This window comes from Rattus norvegicus, chromosome 4, assembly GCF_021556685.1.
Source record: "Rattus norvegicus strain SHRSP/BbbUtx chromosome 4, alternate assembly SHRSP_T2T, whole genome shotgun sequence".
NCBI classification, from domain to species: domain Eukaryota; kingdom Metazoa; phylum Chordata; class Mammalia; order Rodentia; family Muridae; genus Rattus; species Rattus norvegicus.
Genome location: NC_141537.1, coordinates 130,817,212 through 130,832,886, shown reverse-complemented (window position 1 = coordinate 130,832,886; position 15,675 = coordinate 130,817,212). Strand labels below are relative to the sequence as shown.

Sequence of the window (15,675 nt, the reverse complement as noted above, 5' to 3'; positions counted from 1 at the left end):
GTGGGTTGAGAATTTACTGATATAAATCTGACTGATAAATTACAAGCCTCGAGAGTTTTGATTTTACTGGGTGACAGGGATTTTGTGACAGCTAACCCTGAGATGGGCGGCGGTTGCTGCATGGGGCTGGTGTGGCAGTGAGCCACCATGGGAACTTAGCAAACCCGGTGCAGAGATTTCAGAGCAAAGGGTCAGAGAGTCTTCCAAGAACACCTCATTGGTGCCATTTGGCCCACCGGTGCCCGGTGCAGTGTGGGATGGCACATCATTTTTTATTATTTAATGCAACAGTGAGTCAACTTTCCTTTCCTTACAATATTTATAAGTCATAAAACTAGGAGCTTTTTGATAGTCCGTTTTTCTCTTAAGAGAGAGTGTGTGTGTGTGTGTGTGTGTGTGTGTATGTGTGTGTGTGTGCTGTACATGTGCTTATGAATGTGCAAGCATGTATGCCTGTTTGCACACATGCAGGAGGAGGACTCTGGATGTCCTGTTCTACCGTTCTTTGCCTTATTCCCTTGAGACAGAGTCTCTTACCAAACCTGAAGCTAGACTGGGACCCAGCAAGCCCCAGGGGTCTAACCATTTCTGCCTCACACAACACTGGAGTTACAGGTGTGTGTGTGTGTGTGTGTGTGTCCACATCTGGCTTTTCTGTTTCTGCGATGCTGTGATACCAACTCAGGTCCTCATCTTCACACTTACTGGCCTCCCTGCTGAGCCATCTCTTTAGCCCCTGGTGGCCTTTTCATTTGTTCATTTTGTTTTTGAATGAAGGGTGTAGCTAATTGTGGATGGAATTGCTTTGGAGAACTCTTTAAAAACCGTCTATCCATATGATGACAATTTATTTTTACTTCCGTTTGTTTCCATTTTTGATAACGGGCACTCTCTCTGTAGCCCAGGCTAGTTTGGACATTAAAGAGTCAATGCTGACTCTGAACTCAGTGATACTCTTATCTCAGCCTCTTGGGTCTGGAATTAAGATGTGAGTCCCCATACACCATTTTTAGACCGTCTGGTTTTCCCTACCTAATTCTGAGTTTATAGTGAACTGGAAATCATATCTTCAGGAATAGAGGTTCTTAATATAAAGGCAGAGAACCCCAGAGCTCTTGGGCTACATGTGCCCAAGTTTTGTGGGGGCATTGACATAGTCTGTGTAGTCTATTTGAGAAGGACTCTTGTTCTCAAGTAGCATGTTCTGTCTACACTTTGAAATATGGTAGAATATGTCCCCAGCTTTAGCTGTTCTGTGGGGACTCCTAAGCAGACTCTTATGATGGTGTGGCGTTAACTGAGAACACCCTTTATTATTAAAGACATTTGCTGAAACCCAAGTCAATGCTCGGGGCCAACTGAAGTTGATGGGTTTGCTGTTTTCCTGGGGGAGGGAGGACGAAGGATAGACATGTTGAGGTTCTTCATCAGTTCCTCTCTGCTTCCCTGCCTGGGGAGTGGCCAGAGAGGTTGGCCTTCCTTGTCCTTACTGACTGGGATCCTGTTCCTCCCCAGGATGAGAGTCTGCACTAAGTGGGTGCTGCTGTCTCACTGGCTGGTTCTGGCCTACATGTTAATGGTCTGCTGTAAGCTGATGTCCGCCTCGAGCCAGCACCTCCGGGGACATGCAGGTAAGCCGTTTAAGCTTATTATGCACTGCTGAGATCGATTAATAAAACACTTGGGCACACCAGAGTCCACACGTTAGACACAGGTGATTGACAAGCACTTTGGCTGGTGAGGCAGAGCCATGGACAGACAGGGGCTGATGGCTTTCTCTGGAGCAGGGCTGTTCTGGGCTTCTTTACAAGGTGTTATCTAGCATCTCTTTGGAGTTTTAGCTTTTACTCTGCTGGTGCTTCTGTATTAGTCGTGTTTTTTTTCTCCGAATGTCAGGAAGTCAATAGTACTCTGTTGAGTGCAGACATTCCTGTAGTTCCCTGGAATTCAGGGTCAAGTTTGGATCTCAGCTGACTCAGGGCTATCCTGAGAGGACCTTTCCAGTAACTTAGGACCCTTTCTGAATGATAGGCATAACTGAGGAGAGAAGAGAAGAAATGACAAAGTAAAGAGACAGCAGGGGTAACCTGTGCATTTTCATGAGCCTCAGAGGGAAGTGTGTTGAAACCTGGAGAGATAGTTGTTCTGGTAATTTCTAGTGAAATTCATGTCTGTATACTGCTTTTTTTTCTATTTAATTTTTTTATAATTTTATTTTTCTTGAGTATTTTATGTATTTACATTTCAAATGTTCTTCCCTTTCCCCCTTCTCCATGCCCCCTCCCCCCTGCTTCCACGAAGATGCTCCCACTCCCAGCCAACCACTCCCACCTCAATGCCCTGGCATTCCCCTACACTGGGGAAATGAGCCTTCACAGGACCAAGGGCTTCTCTTCCTACTGATGCCAGATGATGCTATCCTCTGCTACATATGTGTCTGGAGCCATGGGTCCCTCCATATGTACTCACTGGTTGGTGGTTTAGTCCCTGGGAGCTCTGGTGGGGTCTGGTTGGTTGATATTGTTATTCTTCCTATGGGGTTGCAAACTCCTTTAGCTCCTTCAGTCTTTTCTCTAACTTCTCCATTGGGGTCCCCTTATTCAGTGCAATGGTACATAGCCCTTTAAAATTAAGGTTATAGCATTGTGCAAAATAACAGGTCTCATGATGTAATTGTCATTGTGCTTTGTTCATAATTGCCACCCTACTACCCTTTGGTGACCCTTTCACCTTCTCTTGTTATGCCCTTTCTTCCCTGCAAATAGCCCCTCTTGCTTTCAAGTCCTATCTGCATCTGTGCAGGTACACAGGCGTACTTAAGTTCATTCTGCACATGAGAGGAAATGTAATGTTTATCTTGTTTCTCCTGAGTTCCCCATCATCCCTGGAAGTCGTTTCCCTTCTGGTCTTTTGTCTGTCTCCCACCCGCCATGAAGAAGCCCTTGATCTCCACCATCCATAGTGCTGTGTGTCACAACAGGCCCAGAAACCTGGATCCTAATCACTATGGCCTGACCGTGCTGGTGCATCTAGGAGTTCTATGATGCTGAAAGATTTTAGTTCCTGACCAAAGGCAGGTTGGTAAAGTCCTGGTGTGGTGACTGGAGGCCACAGCATACATGGATGGAAGTGCTCATTGGAGCCAGATGTAGCATGAGATTTTGAACTCAGGAAGAGGATGTGACCAACTATGATATTGGCAAATGTTCAACATTGCCTTTTTCCTTTTTTCTCTAGTATTGGGGATTGAAGCTATCACCTCATACCCTCTACCACTGAGCTCTAGCCCCAGAGTTTTTCATCTTTATTTATAAACCACAGGATATGGTTTATCATCCAGATACCTCTCCAAACTGCCAGATCACATACTGAAAACCGTATGCTGGACAAATAAAACCACGCATGTCTGATAAGGAACCAAGACTCTAGCTGGCTCACAGCTTACTTTGGTGATTTAGTGGGGAGTATTTATTTTCTCACTGTCTTTGGGGGTTTTCCAAGTCAGTCTGGTTCAGTAGTATAATACACTTAGCCTAGCACCATATACTCATAGTCTCACAACTGATGATAAAAATATCCCCCAGAAAAGTATTTGCTCCTTTGTGTCATGAATATGTTGCCACATGTGGGTATCTATTTAAATGTAGGTTCTGCATGTAGGGCAGTTCTTATTTTGAGTAGGGATTTTGATATGTATTCTATTGCTTCATTAGTTACTCTCTTCTCATTGATGTGATAGAATATTGCCCAAAAGCAACTTAAGGGAAGGAGAACTGGGAGGTGTAGTTTATCAGGTATGGGAAGGGGGCAGTGGGGCATCACTGTGGTAGGTAGACAGCAGGGCATCGTGGCGGCGGTGGGAACACGAGGCAGCTGTTTGCTTGCATCTCAGGGGCTCAGGAAGCAGAGAGAAAAAGGGCTGGAACCAAGAAAGGGCCATAAACCCTATGCCCCGCCTAAAGTGATCCACTTCCCCCCAGCTCAGTGCCATCCTCCAGTGGTCCCACAAGTGTCCCAAAGAGTGCCACCGAGCTGGGGATCAAGCATCCAAATACGCAGTCTGTGAAGTATCTTTCAATCCAAGCCACAGTGTTCCCCATATTAGCCCCAAACATTTGAGGCTCAAGTGGTCACCTTGTCCCAGCCCTCAGAGTAGCTTGGACTATAGTCATAATATCCTATTGTACTTGACTATAGCAGGAAGATTGTGAGCTCAAAGCCAGCCTACATGGTATAGAGAGACCCTGTAGGGGTCTAAGGCAGGGGCTATGTTTGGACTTTTGCTGTATGAGCCAATTGAGGGGCTGGAGAAAAGAGAGGGCTTACTAGTCTTGCAGAGGACATGTGGTTAGTTTCCAGTACTTATATAGAAGGTCACAACTGCCTGTAATGTCAGCACCAGTGGATACAACTCATACCACACACACACACACACCTTTTTTTTTCAAAATGTCATTTTAAAAGTCAAAGTAAGCGCAAGGCCCTGGGTTCGGTCCCCAGCTCCGAAAAAAAGAACCAAAAAAAAAAAAAGTCAAAGTAGAAAAAGTGAATTGTAGATTGTTGTCTGTAAGTAGGTGAGGGTAGGCACAAGGTAAGGCAAGAGCCTGTGATTGGGCAGTGAAAAAAGAAAGGCAGACTGGGAATTTCAGGACAGAGTATGGAGAAGGGAGGAGGAAGGAAAATGGAGGGAGAGAAGCAAGACCCAGATCTGTGTGGCTTTAAATAGCCACAGGTAGCTATGAATATCATATAAGGAGTGGATTATTACAGGACAATTTGTCCAATCAAAGTGGGCAGCTTATATCAGAATCACCTGGCTCTGAGTTCTTTGTTTGGGCATTTTGTGGGTTGAGAATTTACTGATATAAATCTGACTGATAAATTACAAGCCTCGAGAGTTTTGATTTTACTGGGTGACAGGGATTTTGTGACAGCTAACCCTGAGATGGGCGACGGTTGCTGCATGGGGCTGGTGTGGCATGCTGGGTCTGATGTAGACCCAGAGTCTCCCCTGGCCCCAAGAAAGTAAAGTTTGATGCACATGTCAGAAATGTAAATCCTCCTGTCCACAGGCCTCTATGTGTGAGAAATTTGATTGATGGGATAGCCCGCCCCCAAGACAGATATGCCATGTTCTCCGTTCCCTTACTCTGGCGTGCTAAGGGTTGTTGCAGTTTTAGGCTCAAGATAATTTCTTAAATCTCTCACAACTCAATTTTCTCCCCTCAAGTGACAGTTTGAAGATGAGAAAAATAATGACTGAAGTTTTGGGGAATCAGAATAAAATCAATAGCACTCGGGTGTTCTGGAGCAGCTATAGGTAGCTGGTTATTGTGCTGTGTCTTTTGATGAGTTCATTTAGGGGGCTTGGGCACTTGAAGTCATTAATCTCATCTGTTTAATGCTCATCTGTTTTCTAGGGTAGAGCTTGGGAAAGTGTAGCAAAGTGTGTATTATCAGCAGATTTCCAGGCATCGGGCTGGAGAGGGGTGGGTGGTAAAGAGAAATTAAAACTTTAAGGAAGAGGGCCGGGGAGATGGCTCAGTTGATAAATAGGCCAACCCTCCCATGTTATCGGTGATAATCCTTGTTTCCTACGTAACTCCAAAGTCAGGAGCTGGAGAATTCTATAGCTAACTCTGAAGAACAGAATTGTTCCCAAGAAAGGCAGTGTCTTGCATTCCAGCAAAAGTTGGACTATCAGAAGGGATGGTAAGGGCGTTGAGTGTGGCCATGGGTAAGCCTGCTGAAGAACAGACACTAACCTGGAATTTCTATACAGATGAGTTCCTTTGGTTTCCTGGCACACGTGCCCCATCTGTGGCATCCTCTGGCTCTTGGAAGCCCTCTGTTTTTAATCTCTGGAATTTTTAATGCCCATCACTCTTTAACTGACCACCAATGGGATCAGGGCTTATCTTTGCCTCACAGTGACTCTGTTTTAGAGTTGATGTTTTGTGCTACCTGAATAGCCATCTTTTATAGAGGCAACATGCCTAGCCACGAAGACCTCCACATTCCTTTTTTGATCTTCATGCTGCATTTCACCTGTCCAGAGTGAGGACGTCTGAATCCCAAGTAAGTTTTAGCCTTCTGGAGGTCACATAAGCTGTGCCCCCATTCCTGTAAAGCAGTGGGCACGAAACTATTTATGAACAGGCCAACTAATTTTGTTCATTTGTCACCATGTGGTCTGCTGTAAAGTTTTACACTGGCAGTAAAAAGCCCAAATAATTTAGGTAAGCATGAAAAAGGTATCCTCCTTTTGTTGGCTATTCTGCAAAAAAGAACATGTGTACACACAGGCATATTCTATCATGCTGCATATCAACTTTTGTAACTTGCTCTTTTCCACTTAACAAAAGAGTTTGGAGGTCTTCAGATGGTAGATGTTTGCTGGCATCTGTTCCTCTCTGGTGTGCTTTATGTTCATCTACTGTATGGGCGTACCATCAGTCATTTGGTGCTTTATGTTCATCTACTGTATGGACGTACCATCAGTCATTTGGTGACTTATGTTCATCTACTGTATGGGCGTACCATCAGTCATTTGGTGCTTTATGTTCATCTACTGTATGGGCGTACCATCAGTCATTTGGTGACTTATGTTCATCTACTGTATGGGCGTACCATCAGTCATTTGGTGCTTTATGTTCATCTACTGTATGGGCGTACCATCAGTCATTTGGTGACTTATGTTTATCTACTGTATGGGCGTACCATCAGTCATTTGGTGATTTATGTTCATCTACTGTATGGGTGTACCATCAGTCAATTGGTGACTTATGTTTATCTACTGTATGGGCGTACCATCAGTCATTTGGTGATTTATGTTTATCTACTGTATGGGAGTACCATCAGTCATTTGGCCACCCCAGTGCTGGCTAATTTGTTATCAGACATGTACAAGGACACACATCCTGATGGAGAGAAATGTTAGTGGAATGTAAGTTAGTACGTGTGAAGATGCTAATTGCTGGGGCAAACGAACAAACCAGAACAAATATGGTTCAAACAAAAATGTCATTTCTTGCTCACGAGCAGCAGCTCATTATCTCAGGCACCTCCGTTAGCAGTGTTTCAGGGCCCATATGGGTGGGAACTCTTCTGCTCTCAGCTACAGCTGGCTCCTGGGAGACCAGGGAAGCCAGGAAGTGTTGACTTGATTCATGGAAATGAGGCAGGCCGAGGTGTGGATAGCAGCAGCCCTTTACTTCCTTGCCACTGGCTAGGGCACAGATGCCCAACCACATCTGCCATAGAGGGAGGATGGGTGCATACTGTAGCTGCAGGCTCAGGAAGATGTGAGTCTGTGCCGAGTGATCCCCAGAGTGCCTTTTAGGTCCTCCAATGTATGCACACCTCCAGCCCAGCACCGGAGTTAGAGCTAATGCTAATGTTTATGACTCTGGGCACTGTTGTCTTGGATTTTCCAGCACTGTACTGGGACCTGGTATCTCTCCACCCACCCTCCATCTGTCTTTGCTTCTGTCTCTCTGTCTACCCAAGATGTAAGAGGTTAAAAAATTTTATTTTTATCCTGTGTCTGTTTTCCTTTCGGTTACATTCCTTGTTTACTTGTTGATTAGTGGAAGCTCTTTATAAATTGAGGACCCAGTCCCAGGGGATTGGGATGATACTCATCCTTGCTTCTTCTCCAATTCCTACTCCTTTTCGGACATTTTTTCTTAATGACCATCAGGGGTTAATGACTTTCAGTGGCTCTATGGCATTGGCTTTTTATTTATTTTTATTTTATGTATATGGTACTTTGCTTACATGTACGTCTGTGTACCACGAGCATGCACTGCCCTCAGAAGTCAGAATCCTCTGGAACTGGAGTTACAGGTGTCTGTGAGCTGCCATGTGGGGTCTGGGAACAAAACTTGGATCCTCCGGAAGAGTAGCCAATGCTCTTAACCACTGACCCATCTCCTGGATCTGAGTGTCATTTTTCTTATCAACCCCTAGGTGATGGGAAACTCCGAGGCCAGGAGAGGGGAAGGCTGTGACCTGAGATGATGTGGAACTAACTCCTCTATCTTCACCCCACTGCACATGTGTCAAGGGACATGGGGCAGTGGAATACAATTGTAAAGTAAACCACAGGGACCCGGCTATGGCGGTCCAGAAAGGCTCCTGACTATCCCAGGGACATTGGCTGATATTGGGGTGCCAGGTTATTCTGTCTCGGAACAAAGGATTGATCAGAAATGGAATTGCAGCAGGAAGAAGCAGTTTATGAAGAGACGGTGTACTTCTGAGTGTGGGGATGTGGGCTGATAATAGGAAGGGTTTAGATTTCTGAGGGCCCATTGGCAAAGAATTGTGGCCTATTTATTTATTTATTTATTTATTTATTTATTTATTTTTTATTAGCTTGAGTATTTCTTATTTACATTTCGAGTGTTATTCCCGTTCCTGGTTTCCGGGCAAACATCCCCCTAATCCCTCCTCCTCCCCTTCCTTATGGGTGTTCCCCTCCCCATCCTCCCCCCATTGCCACCCTCCCCCCAATAATCTAGTTCACTGGGGGTTCAGTCTTAGCAGGACCCAGGGCTTCCCCTTCCACTGGTGCTCTTACTAGGATATTCATTGCTACCTATGAGGTCAGAGTCCAGGGTCAGTCCATGTATAGTCTTTAGGTAGTGGCTTAGTCCCTGGAAGCTCTGGTTGCTTGACATTGTTGCACATATGGGGTCTCGAGCCCCTTCAAGCTCTTCCAGTTCTTTCTCTGATTCCTTCAACGGGGGTCCTATTCTCAGTTCAGTGGTTTGCTGCTGGCATTCGCCTCTGTGTTTGCTGTATTCTGGCTGTGTCTCTCAGGAGCGATCTACATCAGGCTCCTGTCGGCCTGCACTTCTTTGCTTCATCCATCTTGTCTAATTGGATGGCTGTATATGTATGGGCCACATGTGGGGCAGTCTCTGAATGGGTGTTCCTTCAGTCTCTGTTTTAATCTTTGCCTCTCTCTTCCCTGCCAAGGGTATTCTTGTTCCCCTTTTAAAGAAGGAGTGAAGCATTCACATTTTGATCATCCGTCTTGAGTTTCATTTGTTCTAGGCATCTAGGGTAATTCAAGCATTTGGGCTAATAGCCACTTATCAATGAGTGCATACCATGTGTGTTTTTCTGTGATTGGGTTAGCTCACTCAGGATGATATTTTCCAGTTCCGACCATTTGCCTACGAATTTCATAAAGTCATTGTTTTTGATAGCTGAGTAATATTCCATTGTGTAGACGTACCACATTTTCTGTATCCATTCCTCTGTTGAAGGCCATCTGGGTTCTTTCCAGCTTTTGGCTATTATAAGTAAGGCTGCTTTGAACATAGTGGAGCACGTGTCCTTTTTATATGTTGGGGCATCTTTTGGGTATATGCCCAGGAGAGGTATAGCTGGGTCCTCGGGTAGTTCAATGTCCAATTTTCTGAGGAACCTCCAGACTGATTTCCAGAATGGTTGTACCAGTCTGCAATCCTACCAACAATGGAGGAGTGTTCCTCTTTCTCCACATCCTCGCCAGCATCTGCTGTCACCTGAGTTTTTGATCTTAGCCATTCTCACTGGTGTGAGGTGAAATCTCAGGGTTGTTTTGATTTGCATTTCCCTTATGACTAAAGATGTTGAACATTTCTTTAGGTGTTTCTCAGCCATTTGGCATTCCTCAGCTGTGAATTCTTTGTTTAGCTCTGAACCCCATTTTTTAATAGGGTTATTTGTTTCCCTGCGGTCTAACTTCTTGAGTTCTTTGTATATTTTGGATATAAGGCCTCTATCTGTTGTAGGATTGGTAAAGATCTTTTCCCAATCTGTTGGTTGCCGTTTTGTCCTAACCACAGTGTCCTTTGCCTTACAGAAGCTTTGCAGTTTTATGAGATCCCATTTGTCGATTCTTGATCTTAGAGCATAAGCCATTGGTGTTTTGTTCAGGAAATTTTTTCCAGTGCCCATGTGTTCCAGATGCTTCCCTAGTTTTTCTTCTATTAGTTTGAGTGTATCTGGTTTGATGTGGAGGTCCTTGATCCACTTGGACTTAAGCTTTGTACAGGGTGATAAGCATGGATCGATCTGCATTCTTCTACATGTTGCCCTCCAGTTGAACCAGCACCATTTGCTGAAAATGCTAGGATTGTGGCCTTTATGTCAGGGGCAGAGGTACTTTTTGGCTCATTCGCATACTGTAAGCTTTTCCATGTATGGCTTTGTTCCGTGTAGTTCTACACGTACCACCACGTGTCCCACATCTTATTAACATCCTAAATCTCTACAGAGTGGTGTATGCTTTAGTTTCATAGGGAGGCACAGGCGGCTTTTGGACCAGGATTGCCTGTGTAACGATGGGAGTGGACCATGCTGGTTTTACTTACCTTGGCTGTGTCTCTGTAAGTGAGGGCTTTCTCTGAGGTAGCTTGTTTGTCCCGTACACTTATTTCACCATCTTGAATGAAGCTTTCCAGAGTTCACTCTCCACCCTGGCCTTCTTGCCCTTTCTGCTAAAGCTTGTCAGCGAGAAGAGTTGTCTCATCCCAAACCCTCCTACCTAACTAAGCTCATGGCTTGTTGGTCATTGTGTATAACAAAGGAGGTGTTTTCTAAACCCTGTCCACTCAGCAGGCTAAGACAGGAGCAGAGGAAGAAGGTGGGGGTGTATGAATGCCTTTGGAAGAAGACATTGTTAATTGTTCAATTTTTTTTTTTTTTAGTTCAAGAATTAGAAAGCATGTATGTAATGGGGTTTGGGGGTGAGTATGGGCAAAGTATAAAAGAGCTATCATTTAGGATAATAAATATATGATGATAATTAAATAAGAATACTCACCTGATATTCAAAGTCAGCCATTAAGACTCTTTCCTTAAGGCAAATGACACTGCAAACTTTTGCAAGAGTCTGGGAGTTGTGTTTTGAAGAAATAAAAACCACAAAAGGTCCTGATCCCCCTGGTGTTTCGCAATTCAGTTGGCCATCTTGATTGGCAAGAGAACACACACAGATCTCTGGTTGCCTGGAGCAAGGAGGGAGTCAGTTCTCAGGGTGAGTCCTCTTAATTGGAAAGTAGTCCCCTCCCCCCTCCGCCGGTTCCCCTTCTCAATTTTTTAATCCACCATTTTGGCTTTTTCCTGGTCAGTAATCTCTTTTCTCCACAAGAGGGCAGCAAACAACGTCTTCGGAAGGCTGTAGGCTGGGAGGCGCTTCCTGAAACCCAAGAGACTGATGGAATTAACTGTTTAAAGGCCCCTGTGAAAGTTTGGTCCTTGGTAACCATGGTAACGTACGGACACAAAGCTTCCTAAGTCCATAGGAATTGTCTCTAGGGGATGTCTGGCATTTTTTTTTTCACCTTTAAAAACAGACAGTTGCTTTTCTGACTGAAGGGAGGCAGTTGGAGATTTGGGTGCCACGGGTTTCTTTGCTCATTTTTAATAGTTCCATTTCCCCAGTGCTATGTTCGACATGCGTGCGCTGTCTGACTGAATGCGGTGGTGCCTGTTTGATGTCTACTCAGCATACTCTTCACAGAAAGACCCAGAAAAACTAGAGCACACCCAACAACCAGACAGTACAGGAAACCAAGTACTAGGGGCTGGGGTCAAACATGGCTCTAGCTCTGGCCCATCTTGGCTGTGTGACCCTATCCAGGCCACACAACCCTTCTGGATGTGTTTCGTCATCTGTACAATGGGACAGTGGTTGCACTTACCATCCATCAGGTTATGGGAACGAGGAAATGAGGACAAACAGGTGGAAGGTCTAGGGCACAGCAAATGCACCAGAAGCAGAGGCTGTTTTCCTAGTTAGAAGTATGCGGATGACAGACTCTGTGAGGTCCTGCACCAGAGGAGTGGCTAGAAGCTATGTGCTCCCTGGGGGAGATGTGCAAGGCATCTTCAGAGGTTGAAGCTTTATGGTCTATAAGGAAAAAAAAAAAACACGCCTGTTTATCATTGTCTTGGGAAAACTGATGAAAGGAAGAAAGTAGCTTTCCGTTTGTATAAACACCGGTGCCTAGAGCCGGGTAGATACAGAGAACCACGGAAGGTCTGCGGTGCCTTTCTACTTGGGAGCTGGCACGTGCTGCTCGCCTCTGCTGGGCGCAGGGCCACACTGGCAGCAGATCTCTCGCTTCAGTTGTTTCAATCTTAGGGGAACCCGGAAACCTCTTTGAGGTTCAGGCGGCCCATCTTCTAAAGGTTGGGGATAGTGAAAGAGGCTAAAACTACTGTCCTGGGGTCGAAAGAGGGAGCCAGTCAGCTGATGCCTGAGAGTACAGAGGGTTTCCTCGGTTTAGGGAGCTCACAGGACATGCTGGTGTCCTTCATTGAGCACCACCTTCCTTCTCTGTTTCAATGACATCGGTTTCCTGGTGGCTCTGTGCTCTTTATGTGGATGGAGGACTTCCAGTTTTTTGTTGTTTTATCTATTATAAAAGTCAATACAGAGCACAAGGTAACGTTGGCTTGGCGCTTTTTGTTATTTTTAACTTTTTGATTTCTTTGAAGAGTACTGCTTGCTTTGTGATAGTGCCCTGTGCCTCAGTCAGTCACTCTGCGGATCTTCTGTGACCTGGCTCACTTACACTTCATCATTTTTATGGAAATTGTAATTTCCGTAATTGTATGTAACTCTTCGCGTTAATTTTCCCAATGACAAGGCTGCATATTTCAGCTGCTGTCATTTCCGTTTCAAAAAGATTTTCTTGCATTGCTCAAGTTTTGACACTAGGGGGCAGGAGAGGCTTAGAGTAACTAATAGCGCTCCACCCTCCCACCCCCTTTCTTTTTTAAAACAACAAAGAAACCAGTAGATTTAATTTTGCTAATATGTTTTTAAATAACATACATTTAAAATGAACACGTGACCCTTGTCTCCAGAAAAATCGATAATAGGACGTGACTACCAATGACTACAGACAATAATTGAAGTTGATGAAATTTTTTGTTATTGTTATTGTTTTCGAGACTGCATCTTACTGTGTACTCCTGGCTGGCCTGGAGTTTGCTACTTAGACCACACTGGCCTTGAGCTCACTTGAGCTCACAGAGATCTGCTGCTTCTGTTTCCTGAGTGCTGGGATTAAAGGCTTGGGCCACTACACGTGGCTAGTGAATTGATTCTTAGCATTGTATTCTTAAGTGTTAGAATTTAAGGTATTGATATTTTCCCGGTTTATGGAGTACATTACCCATGCCCCTTCATCTCACTAGTTCCTCTTACATATATGTATTTATTCTTACATATATGTATTTCTTCTTCTTTCTTCTTTATTGTTTTTCTTCTTCAAAGCATCTGCTAGATTTTAGTGCCAGATAAGCAGGGCTTCCACCACACCTTATGGAGAACAGGAAGAGGTTCGGGTCTTCGAGTTGTGTGTGAATTTTCTGTGACAGCAGATCACATTTTTTTACATTAATTAGTTGATCAATTCATTCATTGTGTGTGTGGAAGCATTTGTGTGGAGGTCAGAGAGCATCTTGTGTGAGTTGGTTCTCTCCTTCTGCCCTGTGGGTCCCAAGGACTGCACTCTGGTCATCAGGCTTGGTGGAAAGTAACTTTACCCACAAAGGCATCACACTGGCCTGTGCGACAACATATTTCTAAGGAAAGAGTCAAGGTAAAATAATTTGAAATGGAATGTGCAGAAATGTGTGTATGTGAGAGAGAAAGAGAGAGGGGGGGGGGACGAGGGAGAGAAAAAGGGAGAAGAGAGAGAGATTGAGATTGCCTGGATAGGACCAAGATATTGTAAAGAGTTCCTCATTTTGCTATCATTCTGAGACAATTGTCCTGAAGGAACTGAAATCCCCCAAGAACCTCAAGCCAGGACAACAGAAAGTCTAAAGAGAACGCCCCCTTCATCCCCCACGCAAACAGATTTACAATGAATCAGACCCACCTTCCAGGAGACCCTTGGTGGATCAGTGGAGGGCAGGAAATGCCTTGACCAGGATTGTCTATGTACTGTGACTCTGCCCTTTATCAAAACTGTAAGTAACTTCCAGTCAGGGCCTCAAGGATGCCATTGTGGGGGAGGCGGGGCCCTGGATCTCTGCCCTTCTCAGTGTGGTCACATTGAATAAATCTGCTTTTCCTGTTTTTTTTTTTTTTTTTTTTTTTTTTTTTTTTACTGTGAATTTGGTTGCTTGAATTGTTTGAGACTGTGACCCAAAGTTCAGGTACAACTCTAAAACTTGTCTACAGGAAGCTTACTTTGACCTATATGGCTTTTGTCCCTGGAGTGAAGCCCAATGATGCAGTTTTATTTATTTAATTTATCTGAGACAGGGACTCACCCTGGAACCCCAGCTGTTGTGGAACTTGCTGTGTAGACCAATGTAGCTTTAAACTCAGAGGTTCAATTGCCCTCCTGTCCTCCAGTGCTGACATTAAGGGCCCTGCCTTACAATGATACAGTTTTAAAGGGACTTCTCCTCCTTGTGCCCCATAGATAACTTCTTGGCTAATGAACAGGTATCTCTACAGCAACATATTCTATAACATTGCTAGGTATTAATAGCAAGACAGCATCATTCTGCAGTCCACTAGTTAGGGTCTCAGGTGCAAGGTAATCTCTATCATCTCTAAAATTATCTCCATGGCCCACCTAACCTGGCAGTCAATCCCAAGAACATAGCATTTTATAGTTAACTCTATGAAATCAAATTTAATCTCCAGGAACAAATCAAGAGTTCAGAGACTAAAATCCAAAAGAACCCTGACTTATTGGGATGTGGCTGGTCACCAGCACTTGTTCTTTTATGCCCTTGGTTTGCTCCTCCCCCCTGGGCCTTTGTTGAATTTTTGGGGTAGAATTTTTCTGAGTTAGCACTTTCCCTTCCCATCCTTTGACCAATCAGAATCCTTCATATGCATTCAAATTAACCAATCAGGTTCATCCCAACTTAATTTACGTACTGGTGGTACCAAATCGACCCATTTCCAGGATACAAAATACCCTTCAGAGGGCTGCTTGCCAACCGGCTTTCAAGGATCTGTTAGCCTACTTCTCAATAGAACTTACTTGTCCTCTGTTGTCCTCTCATGTTGTGCTACCCCACGACGAGACAAGTTCAACTCTGAGCCAGGGAACTGGTAAAAATGTGACCAGAGCAACGGAAGCATGGAGGGATGGGGATTAATGGAAAAGCATTCATGAGAGGGTGCTTGTTTGTTTGTTCATTGGTCTGAGGGGGATGGCACCATCATACTGGAAAATGGCAAAACAACACCATGGCTGTATTGTGTCTGAATCTTGCAAGGTGGAGCCTAGGAAGTCTTTGATTTAGCAGATGTATCAGTTACCTTTTGGCCCTGTGGTAAGAGACAGAGAACTACTTGTTTAGAGAAAAAGGAAAGTGGGGATTCTATTCTGGCCCATGTTAAGTTACTGTTATGGTCCATGAAGTGATGAGTCTCCATCTCAGTGGTTCTGAGTTCTGATGACCAAAGGAGAGTAGGACTCAGTGGTGACCACTGTCTCTGGAAGGACTGTGAAAACCTTTCTCTGTTTTGCACCAATCAGGTTCCTCCTGGCTGCTAACCATTTCTGGTGTGAGATTCTGCCAACTGTGCCTGGGCCCTGTGTGATTCTTCTCAGTTGGCCTCTTGATGTGTTCATCATGAGCTCAGTGCTTGTTACAAGGAGGAAGGAACAGGTTTTAGTGGTTCTCCACTTT

The 15,675-nt window shown here is 44.6% G+C and overlaps 1 protein-coding gene across 3 annotated transcripts in view; it reads left to right on the top strand.

The window, feature by feature from the left end:
• The window catches only part of Tafa4 (TAFA chemokine like family member 4), a 233,082-nt gene that overhangs the window by 46,606 nt on the left and 170,801 nt on the right, over positions 1 to 15,675 (top strand). For all 3 annotated transcript variants that reach the window (XM_087659337.1, NM_001443712.1, NM_001134700.1), the window contains 1 exon segment: positions 1,516 to 1,631. In XM_087659337.1, coding sequence (XP_087515463.1) covers positions 1,517 to 1,631 — 115 coding nt within the window. In that variant the 5' untranslated portion in view covers position 1,516.